This window comes from Myiozetetes cayanensis, unplaced genomic scaffold (genome assembly GCF_022539395.1).
Source record: "Myiozetetes cayanensis isolate MyiCay16 unplaced genomic scaffold, myiCay2020 scf5-8, whole genome shotgun sequence".
In the NCBI taxonomy this organism is placed as follows: domain Eukaryota; kingdom Metazoa; phylum Chordata; class Aves; order Passeriformes; family Tyrannidae; genus Myiozetetes; species Myiozetetes cayanensis.
The window spans coordinates 715,044-738,766 of record NW_026087742.1 but is presented as its reverse complement, the minus strand read 5'-3'; the positions used below and the strand labels follow the sequence as shown (position 1 = coordinate 738,766).

The 23,723-nt window shown below is 50.5% G+C and overlaps 2 protein-coding genes across 2 annotated transcripts in view; one reads left to right on the top strand and one right to left on the bottom strand.

Annotated features, from left to right (window-relative positions):
• Nucleotides 1-21,420, top strand: DGAT2 (diacylglycerol O-acyltransferase 2). The gene is made up of 8 exons (XM_050331845.1): nt 1-129; nt 6,859-6,978; nt 7,763-7,870; nt 8,701-8,771; nt 15,265-15,469; nt 18,214-18,388; nt 19,015-19,217; nt 20,021-21,420. Exons 1-8 carry the CDS (start codon nt 90-92, stop codon nt 20,173-20,175), a joined length of 1,077 nt encoding a protein of 358 aa, XP_050187802.1. The 5' UTR covers nt 1-89; the 3' UTR covers nt 20,176-21,420.
• The window catches only part of WNT11 (Wnt family member 11), a 202,779-nt gene that overhangs the window by 3,696 nt on the left and 175,360 nt on the right, over nt 1-23,723 (bottom strand). The window lies entirely within an intron of this gene.

Sequence of the window (23,723 nt, the reverse complement as noted above, 5' to 3'; positions counted from 1 at the left end):
TTTCTCCCACTCGCGGCTGCCCCGGGCAGTGGAGTCAGGGACGCTTCTCCATCCCATGGCCGTGCCCGGGTCCTGACCGCCCCTTCGCCATGAAGACCATCATCGCCGCCTACTCCGGGGTGCTGCGAGGTACCGGGCTGGGGAGGGGGAGGATGAGGAGGATGCTGCGGGGCGGGAGCGGCGTTCCCGCGGTCCAAGGGCTGCGGTGGGGGCGGCACCGAAACACCTTTGTGATCCCCCCCCTTACGTTTTTTGCGGCAGGAGAGGTTGTTTGCGGGGGGGAAGGAAGGGGAAGAGCGATGTGCAATGGCGGGGAGGCGGCTGCAGCTTTTCTTGGGTTGAGGATTACCGGTCTCTGCGCAGGTTTTGTGTTTTAAGCGACCTCGCAGGCTCGGGCTGAGCTCCCGGGGGCTGCTGGAAACGGTTCCGCTTGGTCCAGGCAAGGTTGCGCCTGGGCAAAACGTGGGCTTGGGACACTTGCTTATAAACGAGTCCTTTCCCCCCTTTCTGTGATGGTAGGAAGAAAAGTGTAGTAGCTTTGCGGTGAAAACTCAGCTGCAGCCTTATTCTCATAGAATCATGTGGGTTGGAAGAGGCCTCCTAAATTTATCGAATCCAACCGTTTTGTAATCCTGCGTTCCCACCCCTGCATCCACAGGAGAGGGGAAAGCAGCAACACGTCGCTGTTCGTTGTTGCTTTACAGTGGGGAGCTGAAGGCTCAGCGTTCAGCCCCTGTTCGTGGTAAGAAGTCCCTCCAAGTTCGTTTTTGCAGCTCTTCGTGCTGGTAAGAGCCTTGTGAGAGCAGCGGGGAGGGTGTCAGTGGCTGACACCCATCGTGGGCAGAGCTGCCGCAGACACCCGACGCTTCCCTGCACGCTGGGACATGTTGGGTCCAGGCTTCGGAGACAACGTAGGAAATTCCGAAGCACAGGCTCCCTTGCCCGCTTGTAGAAGCGGCTCGGAGGATCCTGCAGGAATAAGCTCAGCAGGTGTTAAGTGTTTCGCTGGGTAGAGCTTTGTGCCCCATCTGCAGGGGTGCTTGCCTACGGACAGAAGTCGGGGTTTGTGAACAGCGGGAGCTCTGCATGAAAATGCGCTCGGACGGCGATTTAGCCCCTGATTTGGGGAGGGTCCTTCAGTGATCCCTGTGTAGTGAAAGGCTCTCTGCCCTCCAAGAGCGCGCCGCTAATACCTCCTGGGATGAAGAGACCTGTGAAATGGCTTGTTGATTAAGCAAATCGTTAGCAGAGCTGAAAGGACTTGAACCTGGTGAATTAACCCTTGAGCTCTTGCTTTTGCACCGAGTCCTGCGGGCAGAGCTCAGCTGGTGCTCGTGTCTGCCAGGACTACACTAGAGATGGATCTGAAGGATCAGTTGTGAACCGACTGGAGAGAAAACCTCCATGTGTTTCCTGTGCTCCTATCTGCTTCTTAAAATAACATCTCCTGCTTACACAACCAGCAGAAGACAAGCGATGTTTTGAGTCGAGAGAGGGCATTCGAATTAGCAGCACCTGAACTGATAAATTGAGGGTTCACAGCGAGCCAAGTGCAGGGAATAAATAATTCAGGAGACCTATAAAATATGTAGGGCTGACCTGGGACCTCAGCGGCCACCTTGTTGGCACTGGCATGTTAATGATGGATCTGGGACACGTGCATTATTCAAAATGGAGTGTGGTTTAGGGACAGTGATTGGCCTCATCTCTAGATAATCCTGATTAGCGATGGAAAGCTGTCTTAACTCTCCTCAGGTCAGTTTTCCTCTGAGGTGCCTCGTGGGGGTCTTGCAGTGATATTTGTGCTTTTTAACTTGTTTTTTCGTGTGTTCTGCCCGGTGTTGCCTTGGTGACTGCAGCATCCACCCACACAGCCCTTGCCAGGACCGCAGCCTGGCCATGGGCAGCAAAGCACGGGACCAGCTTCAAAGCCTGGCTTTTCAAAGCAGAGCCCAGGTGGCTCCCAGAGGAGCCCTGACTCGGTGGGCTTGGGGGCTGGTGATGTGGGACCCTGCAGATCAAAGACTGGCAGAGGTGCAGCAGTTTGTTCGTGGGGGCTCGTGTTGGATGACTTCCCCATTACAGAGGATGTTTAGAACAAGCCCACTAGACTTTTTTTCCCACTTCCCTGAATATTTTTTCAAGTATCTCACCTGTGTGAAGGGCTGACTTAGGCAGGGTGAGTGTCTGAATGGCTCATCCTGTCCTTTGGTCTTACTGCTTCCCTGGCATGTGGCTTTGCCCTAGTGCCTGTGACTTCGGCTGAATTAAGTCTGATCCTACTTGAAAACAAGCAAAAAGCCCCCAAATAAACAACTAAACCCCAACAAAATAAACCAAGGTTCAGGCATCTGCTTCTCTCTCCATCCCTGTGTGTATTCAGGGGAACTTCCTTGGATACCAACCCTGTATTGCAAAAATCAGAGCAGGTCTTGGGCCAGTGCCCAGGTTTGGGTGATGCTCTGACACACCTGGGTTGGGTAGGAGGGGTTGCTGTCTCCTCGTCCTGCCCCACTTTGGCCACGGGCTGTCCAGGAGCTCGGTCCCTGTGTTTGGCAGAGCAGCAGGGGGGTCTCTCATCCCCCTCTCCTGAGGGAGGATTCTAGTGTGGCTAGAGCGTGGAAGGGCTGTCCTGTGCTGGAGTACCTTTGCTAACCTTGCTCCCTCTGTCAGAAGTTTGGGGTGAGGAAGGTGGCTTTGCCTTGCCTTGCAGTTGTTCTTAGGCTGCACCTGAGGTTTAACAGACCTCCCTTCTGCCGTTTTGGCGGGCACAGCATCCCTGGGCTGCTCTGGGGTGTCTCCTCCCGGCAAAACTGCCTGGCACGTGTTGCTCCTGCTGAGCCCTTCTCTCAGAGCCCCCTGTGCTCTGGTCACACCAACGAGCTGCAGTAGGAGGGTCCATCTTCTCCTGTCCAGAGCTGGGAAGTCTTGCTGACTTAAATCTAAAGGTATTGGCTGGTCTGGGGCAGCTGGACTTCATGGTGACATCCCTTTAACCTCCCCTACAGCTGTGAGTGTGCAGACTGAGGGCCAAGTGCTGTGAGTAAATGTGGAACTAACCTGAGGTAAATGCCATAGCAGATCTGCTTGTTTGGTCTGGAGAATCCCAGCTCCTTCCTAATATAAACATTAGGATATAAACGTTGTTGTTGTGTGTCCCTGTTAATGGTGCTGTTGATCTCCAGTTGTAGACACACTTTCCTGCAAATAATATGGGATTATTGTGTAGTTTGCTGGGACAGGAGCAAACTGCTCTAAAGCTGTGCACAGGGCAGGATAACTACACCCTGCTCTGGTTACTCATTATTTCCCTGACAAATTGTTCCCTATCTGGTGAATATGCTTGTGCTTGGGGCATCTGAGTAAACCCCAGACACAGAGGAACTTGTGTTGCTCAGGGGGTTTTACAGGTGTCCCCGTTGTAGCAGCAGCTTTCTGTGTGGACTCTACTCTAGCATGGCAGGCTGGGTCCTCCTCAGTATCCTGCTATTGGGGTGTTTATCTTACCTGGCTTTGTTATGCCTCCAGTTTCAGCTTCAGTGCCAAATACGTAGCTCCAAATGTCCATTTGCACCTTGTGCTTTGACAGATTTGACTTGGTTTTCCTCTAAATAATCTTGTGTGATGCAGTTTAATTCCTGGCCGAGAATTAACATGCTAATTGTCTGGAAAAGGGGGCAGATGACGCTTGGCTTTTAACAAGCGTTCAGTGTATTTTTAACTCATCTGTAGCACTTGCACTTCCTCTCAGTTAATTTCTTCAGCTGCTTTTTAATTAAGTGCTGTGAATTGGGTTTTTTCTGGTGCCCAGGTGTGAAGTCCTGTTTGCTTCCACTCCTGGGATCCTGGATTCTGCTTCCCTCCCCAGGTAAATCCTGTTGTTTGAGTACTTTATCTGAAATAGGCTGTGCTGGAAGAGCAGCTCAGGCTGTCCCTGATGAGTCAAATGCTTGGTCAAACCCTTCCACTGATTCCAGGATCTTCTTGGTAGCAACTCCTGCATTTGATGTTTGCTGGAGTCAGTGATGGAGGTGTAGTGAGCCCATGAGCAGGAGGGGCACAGCTGGCTGATGTCCCTGAGCTGCCCTGGAAGGCTGCAGGTGGCAGCTGGGTGGCCAGCACGGGACAAACCCCTGTCCTCAGCAGCAGAAGGGGCAGCTCTGGGTTTCTGTAGGGTTTCAAATGTGGGAAGAGACTGTTGGAAAGGGGTACAGAAGGCTGGTGGATCCTCCTGCCTCAAACTTGATCGTAGTTATGTCTGCTGGGCCTTGTCAAACTCGGTTATGAGGATAATCTGTTTCCTGAGAGTTTGAGGAAATGCCTTGGGGTTTTAACATGTGAAGGGTGCTCCGTGTGGGCTGACAGGTGAGCCCTCAAAAGGAAGGGTTTTCCCTAAATGCCCTGAACACAAGTGTCATTGTTGGGTTTCTCTGCTGTAGCTGAGCGCCAGAAAACCTCACGTATCTGTTGATTTGTCAAAGCTCTTCTGTTCTGTCACCAGCAACTGGCCTGGTTCTCCAGAGCAGGGAGGGTCTGTCCAAAAATGCCTCCTGGCTCCTGCAGCTGGAGGAGAAAAGAGGCAAGGCTTGGGTGGAGGGTTGAACACACAAAGTGTTAGGTCTGACCTGATGTGCACAGAGTTCAGGACTGGCTGGGAAGGGCATCTCAGCCCTACATTCTGTAATTGCCCAGTTGATGCACTGGGTTCATCTGGGTGTGCAGATTTGGTGCAAAGGTAGACACTTGCAGGTGACTCATCCCATCCCCACAGTCCTTCTCATTGCCATTGGACTAATTATCCGTAACTGGGAATTAAGTGTTAATATTATTCAGCCCATGGTAACTACGGGCTCTTCTGTGGGGGATCTTGTTCTCTGGGAAGGATGTCTTTGCTTTCAGCAAATAACTGACCCAGGACACCACTTGTCCAAGGGCAGGTGCTCAGAGCTGTCTGCCAGAGCAGTGCCTTGCCTGTGTCCAGAGGAGCTGACACAACAAGCTGGATGTGGTTGGGCAAACAAGCTGACAGGTTGAGTTGTGCTACCCAATACTGTCCATTTGCAGGGCTGGCAATGCCTGGGATGTGTTAAAGCATCCAGAGAATGCTGCAGTCCAAATTCTCATCTGGAGGGGCAAACAGTTGTTCCCTTTGGGAAGAGGAGAGAGGGATTGAGCTGATCCGAGGCTGCAGTGTTGGGTTTACCAAGCCAAAGACGTTTTGGTGGTGTAAGTGCAGGTGTTGGAAGGATCTAATTACACGGGGCTGGGCTTTTATTGTGGGTCACAAATCATCTCTAAGGCTTCTGGCTTATTTTGAGGAGGTAGGCATATGGCCAGTGACACCACTACTGCTACAAGCTTCTTTTAAACTTGTATTTGGTTGTCCTCAGACTTAATACTGCACTATGCTATCTTGCAAAGAGCTGCCTAGCTCTGCTTCATCCTGGATTAGTGCTTCAGGTCTTAGTTTACTGGCAGTTGTGGTGATATCATCTACCCTTGCCTAAATCTTGGTCTGCTTGGAGTAGTTAATGCCCAAGCCATTACCAGGATGGTTCATTCAACATGGACTAAGCAGAGCCAAGGGTCTGAGCTGGGTGGGCTGGCTCTGGATTTAGGCTGCAGCCTCTGGTGTGGCATCTGCCTCCTCTCTGGGGAACCTGTGCCAGTGTTTCACCACCCTCCTAGTAAAAAACCCCTCCTTATCTAATCTAAATCGACCCTTGTTCCTGTGAAACAGATTCTTCACTATTTAAAGGATGCGTCAGTAAAAATTTCTTCATGGGAACTACCAAAAATCCTGTGCCTGCTCTTATCTAGAGAAGGAGCTGTTTGCAATCACTTCCATTTGACTGAGTGTGAGCACTTGCTGTGGAATCACCGCTGGCAGGGTCATGTCAGCAAGGACTGAACCCATTCAGTGTAACAGCTTCTTTCATGTTCCTTCTAATAACAGGCTGACCCTTAAACAGAAAATGAAGTATGTAAATAAGCCTGGTTGGAGCTTGATTTACATTTTAGCCAGTCATCACAGTGCTTGTAAAATAAAGAAATGAAGGGAAACCCACTTGCAAGTGCTTCTTTCTGGAGGCTGTTGAGCGTACTGGCAAAAACCAGTGGGTGGTTCCTCATATAGAAAGCAAGTCTTTCACTTCAGCTTTTTGGTTTTCTCCCCCCTTGAATATCTTAAGCTCCTCCAACAGTGGCTTTCAGCTCCTTCCTTCCCCATCTACTGCGTTAGGGAGACTGTGATAGTTTTCCTTACCCCTGGAGCTGTGGATCCTCGGGCTGGTGGGTTGAGGTGTTGCTCAGCCATCTCCTGGGCTGTGCTGGAGCACAGAGCTTTCCTTGAGCAGCACATGGGAGTTGTGCAACAGGGCTGGTGAGGGTGGATGGCACAGCTCAGCCCCACAGCCTGGTGTCTGCCTGCCTGTGGTTGGAGGCAGCTGATCTGATCTTCATCTCTAGTGAGCTCATGGGTTTTGCTCTTATCAAACACCACTTCCAGGAACTGGCAGTCTGAGGTGGGTGTGTGTTAGGGACATGTGTTAACATCCTCTGTGCTTTTATGGCCAAGCCTTGCTCAGGGGGGAGCTGATGTCACTCAGTAATCCCCCCACCAGTGTTCCCAAAAGAGCTGGATGTGTGCAGAGGGCAACCTTTCCCCTTCCAGGATGGGAAGTCTCAGCCTTTAACAAGCCTTGCTCTAAAAGCAAACTGCACATTGATCCAAGACCTCCTATTTTATGAGCTGGACTTGATGATCCCTCATTGTATGATTCTGTTTGAAAGGAAAACATCGTTCCCTTTGCCCAGTGTGCAAATGTAACTTTATGTCTTTAATGTTTTTCCCCTCAGGCACAGGATCGAACATTCTTTCTGCTCTGCAGGATTTGTTCTGGCTGTCGAAATCCAAAGTAGAGAAACAGCTCCAGATCATCTCTGTGCTGCAATGGGTTCTGACTTTCCTTATCATGGGTAAGTGATACCTTTTGGCCTAAGGCAGAGCTATTTTTGCTTTAATTCTGGAAGAGTTTTAATGCAAGAATGTTAACTTTTACGTGAGCATTAATTCCTGCATGTGCACTGTGGGGGGGTGGGGGTAGGGGGATTGGATATTGTAAACCACATCTACATACTAGTATATTTTTGGCAATAAATGGCTCTAGAAAGTCACAGGAGCTGTGGAAAGACCAACTGGTGTTTAGCTCATGTCTGCAAATCAGACTGGGGCAATTGGAAATCTCTTACCTGGGTCACTCATGGGAATATCCACAGAGATTTCTTAGAAACAACTGGTAACTGATGCAAGTGACTGCAACAGGAGAGCCTTCCTTTGGCTTGGTCTCCATCCAGGAGGCACCAGAGCTGGGCAAGGAGTGTTTGTGTTAGACCAGAACAGACTGTTTGTCTCTGGGTTATGTGAAACCTCAGGCTGCTCTGCTCCACTGTGGTGTTGATAGTTAAACTGGAGGAGGATGCTCAGTGCAGTCATCAGGTCTTGTTCTTGGCTGGTGAAGCAGCTGCCCTGCCTGGAAATATGGTAAAGAGACACCTGGAGGCACCATGAAGGAAGGCTGAGGTTCTCCAGAGCTCTAGAGGAAGCTGACTTGTAAGGAGTTTTTAGCTAAATCCAGCTCAATTTGAGGATTAGTGACATCAGACTGAGACTTCAGCACAAAAGGGTCAAAAGGCAAGGGGTGTAAATGTGGACCCAAACCTGATGCAACCTTGTTTTCTTGTCTTTCCTGGCCCCCTGCAGGTATTGCTTGCACTTTAATCCTCATGTACATCCTGTGCACAGATTGCTGGGCCATTGCTGTTCTATATTTAGCCTGGCTGGTGTTTGACTGGAATACACCAAAGAAAGGTAAATATTGCAGAACAGATCCTTGCTGTTTAAGTGCACATGTTTAGACAAAGAAGCACTTCCTGATAATGGGTGACTTCCCTTCTTAGTGGGACTGAGTGTTCAGGGGCTGAATCACTGACCAAAGGCTTTCTTCAGTGAAGCATTTAAATGTCAGCCTTTGGCACGAGCAGTTTTATTGATGCTGAGGGCAACACAAGATAACATTCACTAATGTCATGCCACTGCTGGCTTTTAGCAATGTGTTTGTAAGGCTCAGGTTCTTTCTGTAGGTCAGAAAGAGCTACAAAAAGATTCCAGGCCTTGCTGCGCTCTCCAGCTCCTGCAAGGATCAGATTATGCCGTGGCTCTTCTACAGAGTCAGTGTTGCTGCAAATTAAGCAGAAGACTCTTTATTTCAGAAAAAAAGCCCTGTAGAAACCAGGTCTGGGAAGCAGCAGTGGCAACAAGCTTTGATGACAACTCCCTTTAAAGCCAGATTAGCACAGTTCTCCATTGCTTCCAGATGACTGAGATCATCCAGGATCTTGGCCTTTCCCAAAGGATGAGTCTGAGTGTTTCTAGTTTGAATTGTCTGTTGCCCAAGAACAGATTACCAAGCCAAGTTCTACCCTGAGTTTGCAGTCAGGCCTTAATTAGCTGGAAGAACCCTGAATTCCAGAGCATGGATGGTTCCTCCTGATCTGAGTGGAAGGTGCAGGTGTCCCACTGGAGCAGTGAAAGTGTTGGTTCCTCTGGTGAGGCAGCAAAACCCTCTGGAGTCCTCTGGGCTTTGCGATGGGCAACCGTGCAGAAAGGGTTTTAAAAACATGGTCCTTTTTTCTCTTCAGGGGGAAGAAGATCCCAGTGGGTGAGAAACTGGGCTATATGGAGGTACTTCAGGGATTATTTTCCAATAAGAGTAAGTAGCAGTTTAACTCTGTACATTGGGACTTAACTGTTTTAGTGTCTTGCTGTACCTGCACTAGTCCATCTGTGACCTTGAACTGTCAGCAGGACACGGCTCAGTTATTGTCACACTGCTGCTTGTGGTTGGAAAATCTGCAATGCATCACCGGTGATGGCAGCAGGGCTGGCAGAAGCTGCTGCTTCTGATGGTCGTACCAGATTTCCTGAGGCCATCTGGCCTGGAGCAGAGAGACCAAGCTCCCTGTTCACCTCTCCAGCTTCTGGAGACATCGGCACAGGTTGCCCAGGGAAGCTGTGGCTGCCCCATCCCTGGAAGTGTCCAAGGCCATGTTAGGCAAGACTTGAAACAACCTGGGCTAATGGAAGGTGTCCCTGCCCGTGGCAGGGGGCGGGAATGAGATGATCTTTCACGTCCCTTCCAACCCAAACCATTCTGGGATTCAGGACTGTGCTGCAGCAGAGTCCTGTGTTGTGTCTGACCTTAACTCTGTTCCCCTCATAATCAGTTTTAGTCTCTTTTCCAATTACACTGCTTCCCTGGGATGTATTTATACATTATATATATATATATAACTGGGAGCCCTGTGCCCCAAAAGCCTTAGCCCTTCCCAGGGAGCAGTGAGATCAGCTCCCGAGTCTCTTTGCTTTAGGGAAGGGGGTTTCCAGCAGTGGGAAGAGCTGCAGTTCTCCAGCCTGTAGCTTGCTCACCACATGCCTGTGTTTTTCCTGCTGGTTCAGGTATGTTCAGACAGAGGACAGGGCTGCTCTGGGACTACAGCATTGGCTGAAGGGCTGGGAAGGGAGCAGGGGTCAGATTGGGCTGGGAGGGAACTCGATCCCTTTGGAAGGGCACACAGCTGAAAGGACTATTATGTAAGGCTGCTGGCAAGGTTTATTCAGCCTGAGTGTGAGGGAGGGACCTTGCCATGGCTTTTGAGCTACCTAGCCCCAAGATAGTCCAGCCTCAGGAAGGAACAGGGAATCCAATTCCAGCAGGATGCCAAAGCAGCTTACACTGGATTTCTCCTTTGCAAAGTCACTTGAACTCTCAGGGTGCCCAAACGTGCTGCTGGTGAACAAACCTCTTGTTGTACTCTTAGAAACATGGAATCATTTGGGTTGGAAAAGACCTCTAAGAGCAAGTCCAACCATTAACCCAGGGCTGCCAAGTCCCCCATGAAACTTGCTGTTGTTAACAGGTAATTCTTGGCAAGTGTACGTGGAAAATTCACTTTGCCTGCACAGCCCAGGTCTCCTGGCTAAAGGAGAGCTGAGTTGAAAATGGTCTCAGATTTGTCTTCTAGTACCAAGGCCTCAGTGCTGTAGAAATCCCTGCTGCCTTGATGTTGCTGAGGATTAAAACAGGCTTGGTTTTCCTTGGGACTTGATTCCAAAGGGTCACCAGTAGTGCTGGTTCTGTTGTTTCCCCATTCCTTTGACAGTGTATTTATCCCTGTCTTCATGGAAACGTGCTCTGCACAAGCCCTGCAGGTCAGATCCACTGTGGATATTAAAGGTTTGTCAAACAGTTGTGTTGGTAAAGTAGGTTTGGAGATGAGATGGGGCAGATAAACTGAACTTTCTCAGCTGGTTTTTAGGTAAATAGCTGCTGGTTCACACAGCCCATCTTTGAGCACCCCTTGTGGCCACAGTTCCTTTGTCACTGAGGGGTGGAGCTGAGCCAGGTTTATGCAGGGGCCAGAAGATGAGGGCTGACAGCTGGGGGTGACTCCTGCTCTGGGGTGACAGCTGGTGGCTGCAGGGCTGTCCAAAGCTGCTGCAGGAATCATAGGCCAGAGTTTGGGTTGGAAGGGGCCTTAAAGACCATCTTGTTTCAACCCCCTGCCATGGGGAAGGGGTACCTTTCACTATCCCAGTGGCTCCAAGTCCTGTCCAACCTGGCCTTGGACACTTCCAAGGATCCAGGGGCAGCCACAGCTTCTCTGGGCAATCTGTGCCAGGGCCTGCCCACCCTCACAGGGAAGGATTTCTTCCTTCTACTTGGTTTGCTGTATCAGAGCAGCTGTGTGAGAATCAGGCTCTGCTCTGATGTTTGTGCTGACTTAGCTGGTCTCACCCGAGTCTGAAACACCAGCAGGACTCTTGTACCTGTACCTGGAGATACCAGCCATGTTTTGTAACACCAGGTGGATTGGGAAAGCAGTTACTCAGCTCGAGCAGTGGTTGGCCACATTCTCTGGGGCTCCAGGCAGCTGCTCTGACAGCAATGAGCTATTTTAGGGCAGCAGGGGCTTAGGCTTGTCTACTGCTTAGTGGCTGGGCTTGCAAATACCGCCTTAATCTGAGCAGTGCAGGAGGAGCTAAGGAAGGTTCCAGGGAGATACCCTGGAGCTGAGGGTGAAGGCCAAGCTCTCCAGTGGTGCTGCACTGGAGCAGCCAGGTCCCAGCAGCCTCCCCAGCCCATCCTGCTGGTGTGATGATGCCATGATGGGAGGGCCCCCATCTAAAGGTCTTTTTTTTTTTTGGGGTAAAAGAAGCCACCTGGGCATGTGAGCACAGCTGCTGCTTATCAACAGCACTTCAGATAGCAGGGCTGCAGACCTTTGGCTCACCTTTGTCAGGCTGTGAGCACTTGAGGTGTGTGCAGGGAGACCTGCTCACTGAGATGGGAGAGCAGGCAGCTGGCCAGAGCAGGAATTGCTGCAGAAAGTGTCCTTTTTTCCCCTCAGTGTTTGTCTGTACTCTGTGGCTTGGCTGGCTTCCTGGCAAAGCTCCTCAGTTGTTGTCTGTGAGTTACGGGATGGAAAGGGAAGGGTTTGGTTGCTTTGTCCTAACCTGGGCTAGTGGAAGGTGTCCCTGCCCATGGCAGGGGGTTGGAACAAGATGAGCTTTAAGGTCCCTCACAACCCAGTGCAGTCTGGGATTCTGTGTGTGATATAATGCTGGGAGCCTGGAGGGGTCTTCAGGTCCTGGCCTGTGCTGCTGGTGAGGTGGGATAATTCATTCCACAGCACTGCTGGGTGTGATGCAGCCAATTGCAGTTGTTGGGCTGTTTTTGGAGGCTCAGTGCTCACTGGAGCTGCTGCTTGGATGCTGCAGGGTGGGCTCTGCTTCTCTGCTCTCTGCAGGCTCCCATGGTCACTGTGCTGCTCAGCTCCCACCCAGAGCACCGGTTTTCACCCTGCTCTTTGGCTCCTGGCTCGGAGCTGCAGTGGCCCTGCAGCCCTTTTCTCCACTACTGAATGTGCCACTTGCTTGTCCCGTTCCTACAGATAAAATTGGCAATGTGCTTCTTTGGGGGTCTCTGGCACTCGGGATAGTCACGTTACTTTTCTTTACACCACTGCACTGGTTTATTGCTTCTTAAAGGCAGGCTCAGGTCTGGGTGAGGAAATCTGTTATTAGGCAGAGGGATGGACTTTTGCTCCCCAAGGAGCAGGTTTGGGCTCAGGCAGCAGCTGGGAACGGGTGTGTCGGTGCAGTGGGGGGAAGGTCCAGCTTCATTCCCAGCATGGATGCAGCAGGGACATGCTGACTGTGCCTCATCCTGGGAGCACTGGGGCTCCAAGGAGCTGCAGAAGAGCTTGGAGGCTCAGAACTGTTGCAATAGTGTTGTCAAATGACAACTACAGAAATTCCTTGGGGCAAGCTGAGGGGGCAGATCGGTGTTTGCTTGTTGAGGGGAAACATGCAGGAAAACCAGCAGTGAGGGATGAGCCTCCTAAGGAAAGCTTCACTCTTGGAATTGTGGAATGGTTTGAGTTGGAAGGGATGTTTAAAGGCATTCTAGTTCCAACCTCCCTGCCAAGGGCAGGGACACCTTCAAATTTGCTTGAGGCTAGAAATAAATGATTATGGCATTTCAAAAGTTCCTGCTGCTAGATTAAATTTAGGGAGAGATAAAGGCTCTGCCTTTGGTAGGTCAGACCCTCCCTGGGCTGAGTTTGTGCATTAGCAGATCCAAGACCTGTGGAAGGGCACAGGCATCTCTGATGTCTGGTGGTTGCCAGGCTGACTTTCAGCCCTGCAAGTCCCTGTTGGGAGCATCTGATTCCCCCTGAGTGTCCAGTGCTGCTCAGATATTCCCCTTGTGCCTTGCTGGGGGTGGGCTGGATCCCTGCACACCCCTTTCAGTGCTGTGGGTGACTGTGGTGGGTGTTGCCAACCCCACAGCTCCATACCAGGAGCTCTTGGAAAGCAAACACAGTGATAAGGTAGCAGCTTGGCAGGGGCTCACACGAGGTATCCAAGCAATGGTCCACTGGGATTTGGGTGTCCTTGCACGTGGTGGAGGGGCTGGAGCAGGAGGACAGCGTGTGTTCTGGATGAGATGTGTGGCCCTGCCACGCAGAGGCCTCGTGCTCCAGTGACAAGGACAACCCCCCTGTTCCAGCTGCCTTCCTTTTAAAGGAGCTGTGCTTGGGGCAGGTGAAAGATGAGGCCTGGAAAGCACCACCCTGCTTCTGACAGGAGTGTCTGCCCAGCCAAGCCATGTGTGTCTGCAGCCACAGGGCCTGGAGCCACAGACTCAGAGAATTGTTCAGGTTGGAAAAGCCCTCTTGGATCATCCAGTCCAACCATTCCCCAGCAATGACCCATGTCCCTAAGTGCCACATCCACATGGCTTTTAAATCCCTCCAGGGATGGGGACTCCACCACTTCCTGGGCAGCCTGTTGTGGAAGTCTCTCCTACATCTGAGCAAGAGCTGACAGATGGAAGCAGCAAGAGCTGCTTTTTTCTTCCACTCTTTGCTGGTGTGGCTTTTTGGTCTGTAGCCTGTGATCCCTGTCTGTTCTAATGGACCAAGGGACAGCCCTCCCATCCTGGGGATTGACAGCTAAGTTGTCTGCTAATTGGGAAAGAAGGGAAAGGAGGTGAAAGGATGACTTGGTGTGGGATAGGCAGTGGGGCTCTGCAGAGACTCTGTGTCCTCTTCCTGGAGTTCCATGTGACCTCAGATTCAGAGGAAAGTACGGAGAGGGGCAGGCACCTTGCTGACCCTGCTGCTGTGTCATGCTTGTGTCCCAGTAGCTGTCCTAAATAGCACAGGGGATGTGGCCTCGTGTAGGGACAGCTCTGGGGACACGGGGAGGAGGGAGTCAAGTTTCTGGGCACACTGGTTCAGTGTGTTGCAATGGCACTTCAGCTCCCTGCACTGGGATTCGACAGGATGGACTCACTCAGTGCCAAAACTCTTCCTGGCCAGGGCAGTGGGGTGGGAAATGCTGCTCTGACGTCTCGGAAAGCTGCATTTTTTCCTATGGGAGCTGATGCAGAGTGGCCTTTGCACATAGAGTTTGAGGGATGGGGGGCATTTGTTGTCACCTCACACCGAAGGTGCCGCCTGTAGGTCCTGCTCCAGCTGCTGGGGTGCTGCAGTTGGCAAAAACTGGTGCTGTTGAAGTTCAGATTTAAATTGGATATTGGGAAGACACTGGGTTGACAGTGAGGGTGGTGGGGCCCTGGCACAGGTTGTCCAGAGAAGCTGTGGCTGCCCCATCCCTGAAAGTGCCCAAGGCCAGGTTGGACAGAGCTTGCAGCAACCTGGGATAGTGGGAGATGTCCCTTCCTCATGGCAGGGGGTGGGACTGGGTGGGTTTTAAGGTCCCTTCTAAACCCAAACTATTCTAACATATGGGAAAAAATTAAATTTGATCCCAAGTTTTGCAGGACAATGCCAGAACCCTGCTGTGCCTCCTCAGACCCCTTGTGTACCACCAGGGGAAGCTGCTCTGGCACATGAGATGCTGCTGATCCCTACAGCATCAAAAACCCCCTCTGGCAGTAGCAGTGCCAGGGCCTGGGTTGTGCTGTGCTGCCTAAGACAGCTTTGGAGTGTCCATGCCGTGCAAACAGCAGTAAATGGTTATAGGAATATTGCACAACTCCAAAGCAGTACAATCCCAGCTCCTGGAGCACGTCCTGCAGGAACCACAGCGTGGCTGTGCATGGCTTGAAGTTCTTTGGCATCTAGGCCAGGGCAAAACCTCTTGAAAGTGGGGATAGTTTCCAGTGGTAAACCACCCTTCTGCATGCTTTACCACTTGGAAAGTGGCCAACAGGCGCATTAAGTGGTTGGGTCTATTTTTCAGGCATTAAGTAAACTTGCTTCTGTTCTGGGACAGTGATTTTTATGTTCCTTCGCCCTCCTACTGGGATGTGAGCCACTAATGTGGTGGGAGAGGGAAGGAGGCGTAGCTGTGGCTACAGGACTGAAGAACTTGGTTGGTTTGGGGAAGAGGTGTGCAAGGATTCCTTAGGGAGGAGCAAAGGGCACAGGCTGCAGCAACCTAAGCCCAATTCCTGTTTGTGTCCAAGACCAGCCTGATTACCCTGCTCCCTCTGCTTGGGAATCTGAAGTCTAAGTGGCCTCTGAAATCTGGGATAGCCCATACCCCAGCTCTTAGACTGCTGCCCTGGTGGGAAGAGAGAAAAACCTGTGGGATAAGATGTTTTTCTTCTCCCATTTTTATTTATTTCCTGAAAATACCTGCCTTCACATGAGCTCTCTTTTCTCTTCTAGCTGGTTAAAACCCACAACCTGCTGACCACCAGGAATTACATTTTTGGGTACCACCCCCACGGCATCATGGGCTTGGGTGCCTTCTGCAACTTCAGCACAGAGGCCACGGGCGTGAGCCAGAAATTCCCCGGCATCCGACCATACCTCGCCACCCTGGCTGGGAACTTCAGGATGCCCATCCTGAGGGACTACCTCATGTCTGGGGGTAAGTGCAAGCACACTGTGCTGCATCTGGGAGCACCACCCCAAATGTGTTGCTTTCGTGGAGTTGTCAGGAGGAAGCTGGGAATAAATGTGAGTGCCTGCCAGGAGGGAAGAGTCTGGGCATTCCATGGTTCCAGCTGTTCAGAAGAGCCCCTTCCCTGAATATATTCCTAGAGAAGGGTCACAGGGATTAGGCAGTGATACAGGCTTGCTGAATGACATTATTGGGTCTGTTCTAATGGATTCCAGGGCTTTAATGCTGGAGGGCTGTGTAGGTTATGTTTTTAAAACCTTTAAAAACAGTGTTCTGGCATGGCCTGAGCTCCCTCTTCAGTGAGGATGCCCATAGGTTAGGTAGAGGTGAGGGAGTGACACTTAGAGACCACGAATTGAGCAGTCCAGCACCCTGTTTTCTGTTCCTGGAACTGATTCACCAATAAATGCCTTTACAACAGATCTCTTAATAAAGTCTGGAGGCTGGGAAGAGGCACAGTGGGGGAGCGTGCCTGGCTCTGACTTGTCAGGATTGACTATTTCCAAGATTACTGCCTTCAGTTGGTGAGGGAGAGGAAAAACTGCCTGGATCTGATGCACAAAAGGTGCTTGTCCTTGCCTAGAAAGGGCAGTATCTCCAGCTAGTTTTCATCTTACTGCAAGTTGCTGTGTGAAGTCCATAATTTGGGAATTCCACAGGATAGCAGTGCATGAGGAATTGGGATCTGCTTTCCAGCCCATCGTGCCTGTAAACTTAGTGATATGCTGCTAAAGTTTCCATGCAGCATCAGCTTTCCTATATTTAAAAAAAACCCAAACATGTTCAATCTTTTAGTTTGTGACTGGCAGACAAATCTTGTGGCCAGCCAGAGCTGCTTCCCTGTTTTGGGAAGGAAGGTGGGAGTAGATATTAGCCATGTCACTGCTGGCTTGGCTGTCCCTGAGCACTGTGGGTAAACCAGTGGGAAATTCCAGTTCCTCTGAACTCGGGATTTAAGCAAGGCTATAGGTGTGACAAAGTGAACTTTCTGAAAGCCATCATCTGCCTTCACTTTCCTGTACTAGAACTTAATGAGGCTACAAAGGCTTTAACATCCCTTGGAAAGTACAGGTCATTCCCTCAGTCCTTTGTTTTTTGTGGATGAGCCACTTCGGGTGCAATTCTAACGAGCCCTTACACTGCACCAATACACAGTTAGGTGGTTTACAACTGCTAGCAATGGTTACAATATCTTACAGCCTCCTAGAGGTAGGGTTGCAGCAAGGGTCCTGTAAGGCATGAGGAGATGGCCAGAAAATCCTGTAGACTGTGTGAATGTGCTAAAGGGCAGAATTCAGCACTTGTCCTTGTCCCTGTGTCTCACTGCATTTTCTGGAGGCAGGATTTGGTGCAGCTGTGAGCTGCAGGAATCTCCTCCTGCTACGAGTGGGAAAGGGCTGGACTCAAATCTGTGCTGCCCCTGATAGCCTGGGCTGTGTGTTTAGTATGGAGAATGGCAGAAGGGGGAAGGCTGGAGCAGTGAGCACAGCCTGAGCCTTTCAGAGGAAGAGTGTTCAGAGTGCTGAAAAAAAAATGAGCTTCTCATCTTCAAATCCAGCTGATCTGTCTCAAATGTGCCTGCTCCCCTCTCATCTGGAGCTGGGATAGGTGATGACCTTGATGCCCAGACAGACACAAAGGCTTGCAGACTTGCCCTGTCTAATTCCCCAGGGCCTGTTCATCATTTAGTTCTTGGTTCAAGTAATAAATACCATGAGATGTGCAAAATCAGCTTCTAAAATTAGTGTAATGCTGTCTTCCCAGGGCAGTGACCTGAAGCTCTTGGGTCAGCTGTGTTGTGTGAGGGGAATGTAAATGATGGCATCTCACTTCTCCTTGGCTTATCCAGGATGAAAATGTGAGGCAGGAGCAAGCTCTGGCAACAACTGTAGGATAGAAGTGAGTTTAAAGAGCAGAGAATCAAATTTCTTCTCATTCTTACAGATGAAAGGTACCTTCTTTCACTGGGTTTTTATTTCCCTGGAGTGGGGAATGGTGTTTTGGGCAGGAATTGCTTTTTAAAGCTGAGGAGAGTCTTGTCTCTTCCAGTGCAGGATAGAGGGAAAGACCTTCCCAGGCACTTCTCTGAGTTTGGACTTATCTGAGCACCCAGTCCCATACATCTCTTCCTTCCCAGGACAGCAAAGGGTTGCATTCTTGCCATGCAAGAACTTCATGTTGCTTCAGGAAAAATAAATTATTTTCTAAATGAATTCATGGATCTGTCTCCAAAGCCTTGTCCATTTATTCTTTTTGTATCACTGAAGCGTTGTCCCAAAGGACAACCTATGGCACTAAATTGTGCTGAGGAATTGCTCACATTCAGGCTCTTATCCATCAAAATAACACAGCTAGTTTCTTCCACCCTAAAGGTAAATGAGATCCTGCTGTACAGTTTACAGGGAGGCATGTCTGACACAAACACCATTGGCATCACTAAGTGCAGAGGAAAATCTTTGCTGAAGTCTTCTGATAAAGCTTTTGAGAGCTGATGTTGGTGGAGTTTATGACCAGGCCTAGTGCTGCCAGGTCTAAGAACTGCCTCTTTGGTTGGGGAGGAGGTGCCTGATAATGCACACCCTGCTCTGTGACCGTGGGGGAGCTGGACAAAACCTGGAATCAAGGCACGCACTTTGTGCTGCAAGTGTGGCTGGTGGCTTCGGGGTCACCCCAGTCTCCCAGCCTGACCCTCAGTCTGTCCCCTGCCCCAGGTATCTGCCCCGTGAACCGGGACAGCATCGACTACATCCTGTCCAAGAACGGCAGCGGCAACGCCATCATCATCGTGGTGGGGGGGGCAGCTGAGTCCCTCAACTGCACCCCGGGCAAGAACTCGGTGACCCTGAGGAACAGGAAGGGCTTTGTGAAGCTGGCACTGAGGCACGGGTAAGGGGCTGGGGCAGCCTTGGGGCTGGGGCAGCGCTGCTGCTGTTGGGAGGGGCTTCTGTCTGAGCAGCCTGGTCTGGGTGGAGAGGGCCCTGCTGGGTGCAGGGGGTTGCACCAGATGGCCTTTAAAGGTCCCCCCCTACTCAAACCGTTCTATTCTGTCCCCTGAAGCTGCTGATACCTTGGAAGGATCCTTTTATCTCCAGTGTTGCTGTGTTCTGTGGTGTTTGCCCAGAGCGCCAGGCACAGGAGCATCCTCCGGCTTCTGGGACAGCAAGAGGTCAGGAACCTGCATGGGGCATCACCTGTGCTCCTTGTGGACCCCCATGTGTCTGAAATGAGCTGTTCATTAAAAACAGGAGTTGGGGATGTATGGAAGCGTGTCCAGTGCCTGACTGCACAGTGTTCATGGGCCCAGGGCCAGTAGAATTCTCTTGCAAGCCTTAAAAGTGGATCCACTCCATCATGCCCTGTCTGGCTGACTTATGTGTCAGTACCTTGTGCTGCAAGAAAAGCTCTGGACAGCCATCTCAGCAACAGTGCAGCCTGGTGGAGCCCTCAGCAGTGGGTGTGGGGTGTAGGACAGGCCAGGAGTGTGGGGTCCTAACATCTGTCTGTCCTTCCAGAGCGGACTTGGTTCCCGTGTACTCCTTTGGGGAGAACGAGGTGTACAAGCAGGTGATCTTCGAGGAGGGCTCCTGGGGCAGATGGGTCCAGAAGAAGTTCCAGAAGCACATTGGCTTTGCTCCCTGCATCTTCCACGGCCGTGGCCTCTTCTCCTCCAACAGCTGGGGGCTGTTACCTTACTCCAAGCCCATCACCACTGTTGGTAAGGTTCTGGTACATGCTGTGTGCCTCTCTAGGTGGGAGCACACTCAAGTCTATGCCATACCTCTGCTATAGTTTGATCTTGGAGTTGTGACTATGAAACTGCTTTCCCTTCTGTATAAAACCTCCCAGCACAGCTGTCAATGAGCTAGAGGAGCTTCCAGAGGCTACAAGCCTCCTGGAATGTTGTACTTCCAGACAGTTTTGCAAGTGAGCCCTTTTGGGGGGGAAAAAGGTGCTGTAGCTGCTCCCTTCTCTGCCCTTGGATGGCCGAAGTTGGGAGCAGCCTGGTCCCCACAGCCTTAGGACTGGCAGTGGGGAGCTGTCTGATGGCTGAATCTTAAAGCTGAACCTAAAACTTGCATTTGAGTCTTCCAACCCAAGGCATTAAGGCTTTGAGGGAGTGGGGAGAGAAAGGTCAGCTTTGCTTTTGTGGGGTGTGTAGGGGAATACACAAGAACTGACTGTTGGTTCTTTTTCACTGAGGGGGGATTTTTCACTCTGCTGTAAACAGAAATGGGACTTCCCAACCACCCTGTACAGTTAGAGGCTCTGCTCTGTGGAATTTGTGTAGCTAAAGTGGATCTGGTATTGCTGCAGATGTGATGTCCCCCCTTTGGGGGGGGTGATGGGACGGGACAGTTGTGCTTCAGAGACTGCTAAAACTGGGAGAACTGGGCAAGCCTCTGCTATACCAGCAAGGGTGGATGTGCTGAACTTCCACAGCTGTGGCCATAGATGACAAATCTCCAAGTTGTAGAGGGGCATTTAACCTAATGTGTGGATTTTCCCTCTTTTTCTCAGTTGGAGAGCCCATCACCATCCCCAAAATTGATAATCCGTCCCAGAAGGAAGTTGACTTCTACCACAGCATATATGTGGACTCCCTGATCAAACTCTTTGACAAATATAAGAGCAAATTTGGCCTGCCAGAGACTGAGGTCTTGGAAGTCAACTGAAGGCAGTGGCTCAGCAGCACCTTCTCTTCTCAGAACCAACACATCTTCTCCAGGAGTCCAAGCTGTCATCGTGAACTTGAAAGCATGTGTGGGTGTATGTGTCCTCCAAAGAGAGTGTTTAAAGTATTGCTAGACCACTTTTTAAAATAATAAAGAAAGGCTTTACTTTAGATAAATCCCATTACAAACATCTTTTATCCAAAAAAAAAAAAAAAAAAAGCACAGCTCCCCATTGCTGTGAGGATTTGGATGGGGGAAATGGTTGCCTTGGGAATCTGCTCTGTAATGCTGTTGGATCACCAGCAATGGATAGAAACATTCCTACAACTGCTGTACCCACTAGCACAAGCTATTTTGGCAGTAGTAGGATCCATCTGGTTTTCAAGCTAAAGAGCAGCAGGTTGGTTTGACCAGCAGAGCAGTGTCACAGGAGCGTTGCACAAGGGCCATGTTGGGATGTGCTCATGTAGCACAGGGGCTATCTCTGCTTTGGAAAAGCCCTCTTTGGAAGCACAGCTGGGCTGTGCCAGCCTCTGTGGCACCTCTGACAGATGGTGCAGGAAACCAAAAGGGAAGAGTCTGGGCCTCAGTGTGGGGGGTGCTCTGGTGGCTGTGACTCCATCACTGTGTTTGGGATGCCCGTTCAGAAGCAGGTCTGTCCCAGGCTCTGCTTTCACAGAGGCAGGTGGCTGGAAATCTGGGATCCCTCCATAGCCAAGGATAAGCTCTAGGAGCAGTGGGGTGGTGCAATGATGTGGCCCTGGTGTGGCAGACCCTGTAGGGGTTGAATGCAGTGGGACTGTTCATGCAGGATCCCGACAGTGTTTGGGGAAGTCTAGGATTAACTTCTGCCCAAAGATGGCTTTTACCTGTTCTGTCCAGTGAATGTAAAGGAGTAGCCTTTTCACACATAGGATCTAAAGTGAGCTACTTTTTAAAAGTGTTTATGAACTGTTTACGTGGATGTTAACGCTGCTTGTAGTGAGATTTCTTCAGAGTATAACGTGTTTATGTCTAAATCTGAAACATTGCACTACTTGCATGTCTGACCTGCCTTTTGAACCGTCCAGTTGAGCGTATCTTAAGCTCCAAAATGTGCCTTTCTTCCATGCAAGAGGATGGTACTTCACATTCCTGGAGTCTTGCCTCTAAAGACAAATGTTCATCTGTCATATTTGATAGATTATTGTATTACAGAGTATCAATTTTTGTACAAATTTCTAGAAATAAACTTGGGCAAAACTAGCAGGCTGCCTTCGGTGCCTTGGGTGTCGCAGTGCTGTGTGGCTGGGTCTGTGCTACAGCACTGGTTTGGGTGATTGCAGCTGGGCCTTGGCTCTGAGCGGGAGAGGAAGGGTTGGGCTGACCAAAAGCAGACCTGGAAGTGTTCAGAAAATGTGTAGGTGTGGTGCTTGGGGACTGTGGGTTAGTGGTGGACCTGGGAGTGTGAGCGTAATGGTTGGACTTGGTCTTGGAGGTCTTTTCTGGCATTAATGATTCTGTGTTTTATATTCTGCCATCTGCACTGTCCCTGCATGGGACACCCAGGGTAGTTTAAGCAAATCTTTGTGGTTTCAGAGAGGGGTTTTGCCTGTGAGTGTACAAGGAGCTAAGGCAGCCCCATCTCTGCACCTCCTTTACTGAGCAGGTACAGAGAGCTCATGTCCTTTTGCTCCTTTCAGCAGATTACTTTGGGTTTTGTTGCTGCCTGGATTGTATCCCTGGTCCTCAGCTGAGGAAATTCAGCCCCTTTTAGTACTTGGAGAGGGCTCTTTAAAATCTGACTTCTTATGTGGATGGATAATGATAGGACAAAGGGCAATGGTTTTAAACTAAATAGGGGAGAGATTGGGATGAGATGTTGGGAAGAAATTCTTCCCTGTGAGGGTGGGGATGCCCTGGCACTGGTTGCCCAGAGAAGCTGTGGCTGCCCCTGGATCCTTGGAAGTGTCCAAGACCAGGTTGGAGGGGCTTGGAGCCACCTGGGCTAGTGGAAGGTGTCCCTGCCCATGGCAGGGGGGTTGAAAAGAGAGGACCTTTAAGGTCACTTCCAATTCAAACTGTGCTGGGATTATTCTTATCAGAGCCCTCAGCCTTCTAGTTTTGGAGGTGCAGAGTGTTCCAGAAATAGCACGCAGTGCTGAAAAGTTCACGTGGGCTTTTTTAGTACCAAGGGAGGGTTTAACCGGTTGTCTCTGGGCTGAGCCTGGCCCCTGAGCCATGGAAGGGATCCATCAGTGCTGGCTGACTTTCCCAGCCTGACTCTGCTGTTCTTCAAGGTGAAAGCCAAACCTATTCTTTGCCCTTTTCAGGCTTGGCCAGTGGAGTTTGGAAGTGTCCTGCTCAGGAAGATAAACCCGATGTGTTGCTGCTTCCCCTTTTCCTCACCCCCCACCCCGTAGGATTGATTTGTGCCTGTTTTCTCCTAGCAGACATCAGGGTTGGGTTTCCAGTGCCTTCCCTGGAAACGCCAGGGATGCTCTGCCCAGACCATTTTTGTAAGCCCCTGGGGAGCACACCCTGGGCACAGACTGGAAGAGGTCGGTTCTCGCAGAGCTTTTTTTCCAAGCGGTGTCCTCAGTTACCAGGTTTTCTCCCAAAGCCCAGCGGCAGGCTGCAAACCCCCCTGGAGCAGCGGAGGGAGGGGGAGGCACTTGGAGCGATCCAAGTACGGCGAGGGCACGGCGGGATCTGGGAGCGGGATGGGAAAAGAACCCGAGCAAGGGCTGCCCTCGCGCGGCACCTCTCGGGAACTGCGGGATAAACCACCCAAAGTGGAGGTTTTCCCTTTAAAAAAGGGAAGAAAAAAACATACTCTTATAAAAAAGAGGACATTTTCCTGCCTTTTTCTGACGGGGATTCATGAGACCACTTTATGCGGCTGAAAGGGCAGGGGGGAAAGTGCTAATGCAGGGATTTCTTTGCTTTGTGGTGTTCTTATTCTTCTCTGGGCTGGGGGACTTGGGCGTGAAGATGTTTCAACAGGCTATAAAAGGCTACAGGAGGAGCCCGGTGGGAATTTGAACTCTGTCCATGGTCTGATCATTTACTGGTTCCCTGGTTCCTCCCAGATCCGATCCACCCTTGTTCTGGGATTCTATGACTCCTTAGCCCCAGCACAAACCAGCACACCTAGAAAGCTTTTCTTCAAGACCAAATGATTTTTTTTTTCCTGCTGCCTTTAAAATCTTTTTGTATTTGCCCTGTTTTCAGGGGATGATGGATGCATGGATCTAACATACTGGCAAATTTTAGGGATATTGCACTCAGCTTTGCTACAGGAGTGTCACCCACCAGTGTAAGGTGAGTAGGTAAACCTGTATGTTTATTCCTGCAGGGGAGGGTTGCCAATTGGTTTAGAAGTTGTTTGAATTGGCTTGTTAAAACATCCAAACAAAAGCCTATTGTCCAAAAGAGCAGGAGGGGGGTCAAGTGGCAGGGGGCTGTAAAAACTGCCTTCAGGAGGATGTTATTACCTCATCACTGTGGCCATAAAGAAAAGCTTTCACCAGGAGAAAGTTTAACGAGTTCTATAAACGTTCAAAGAA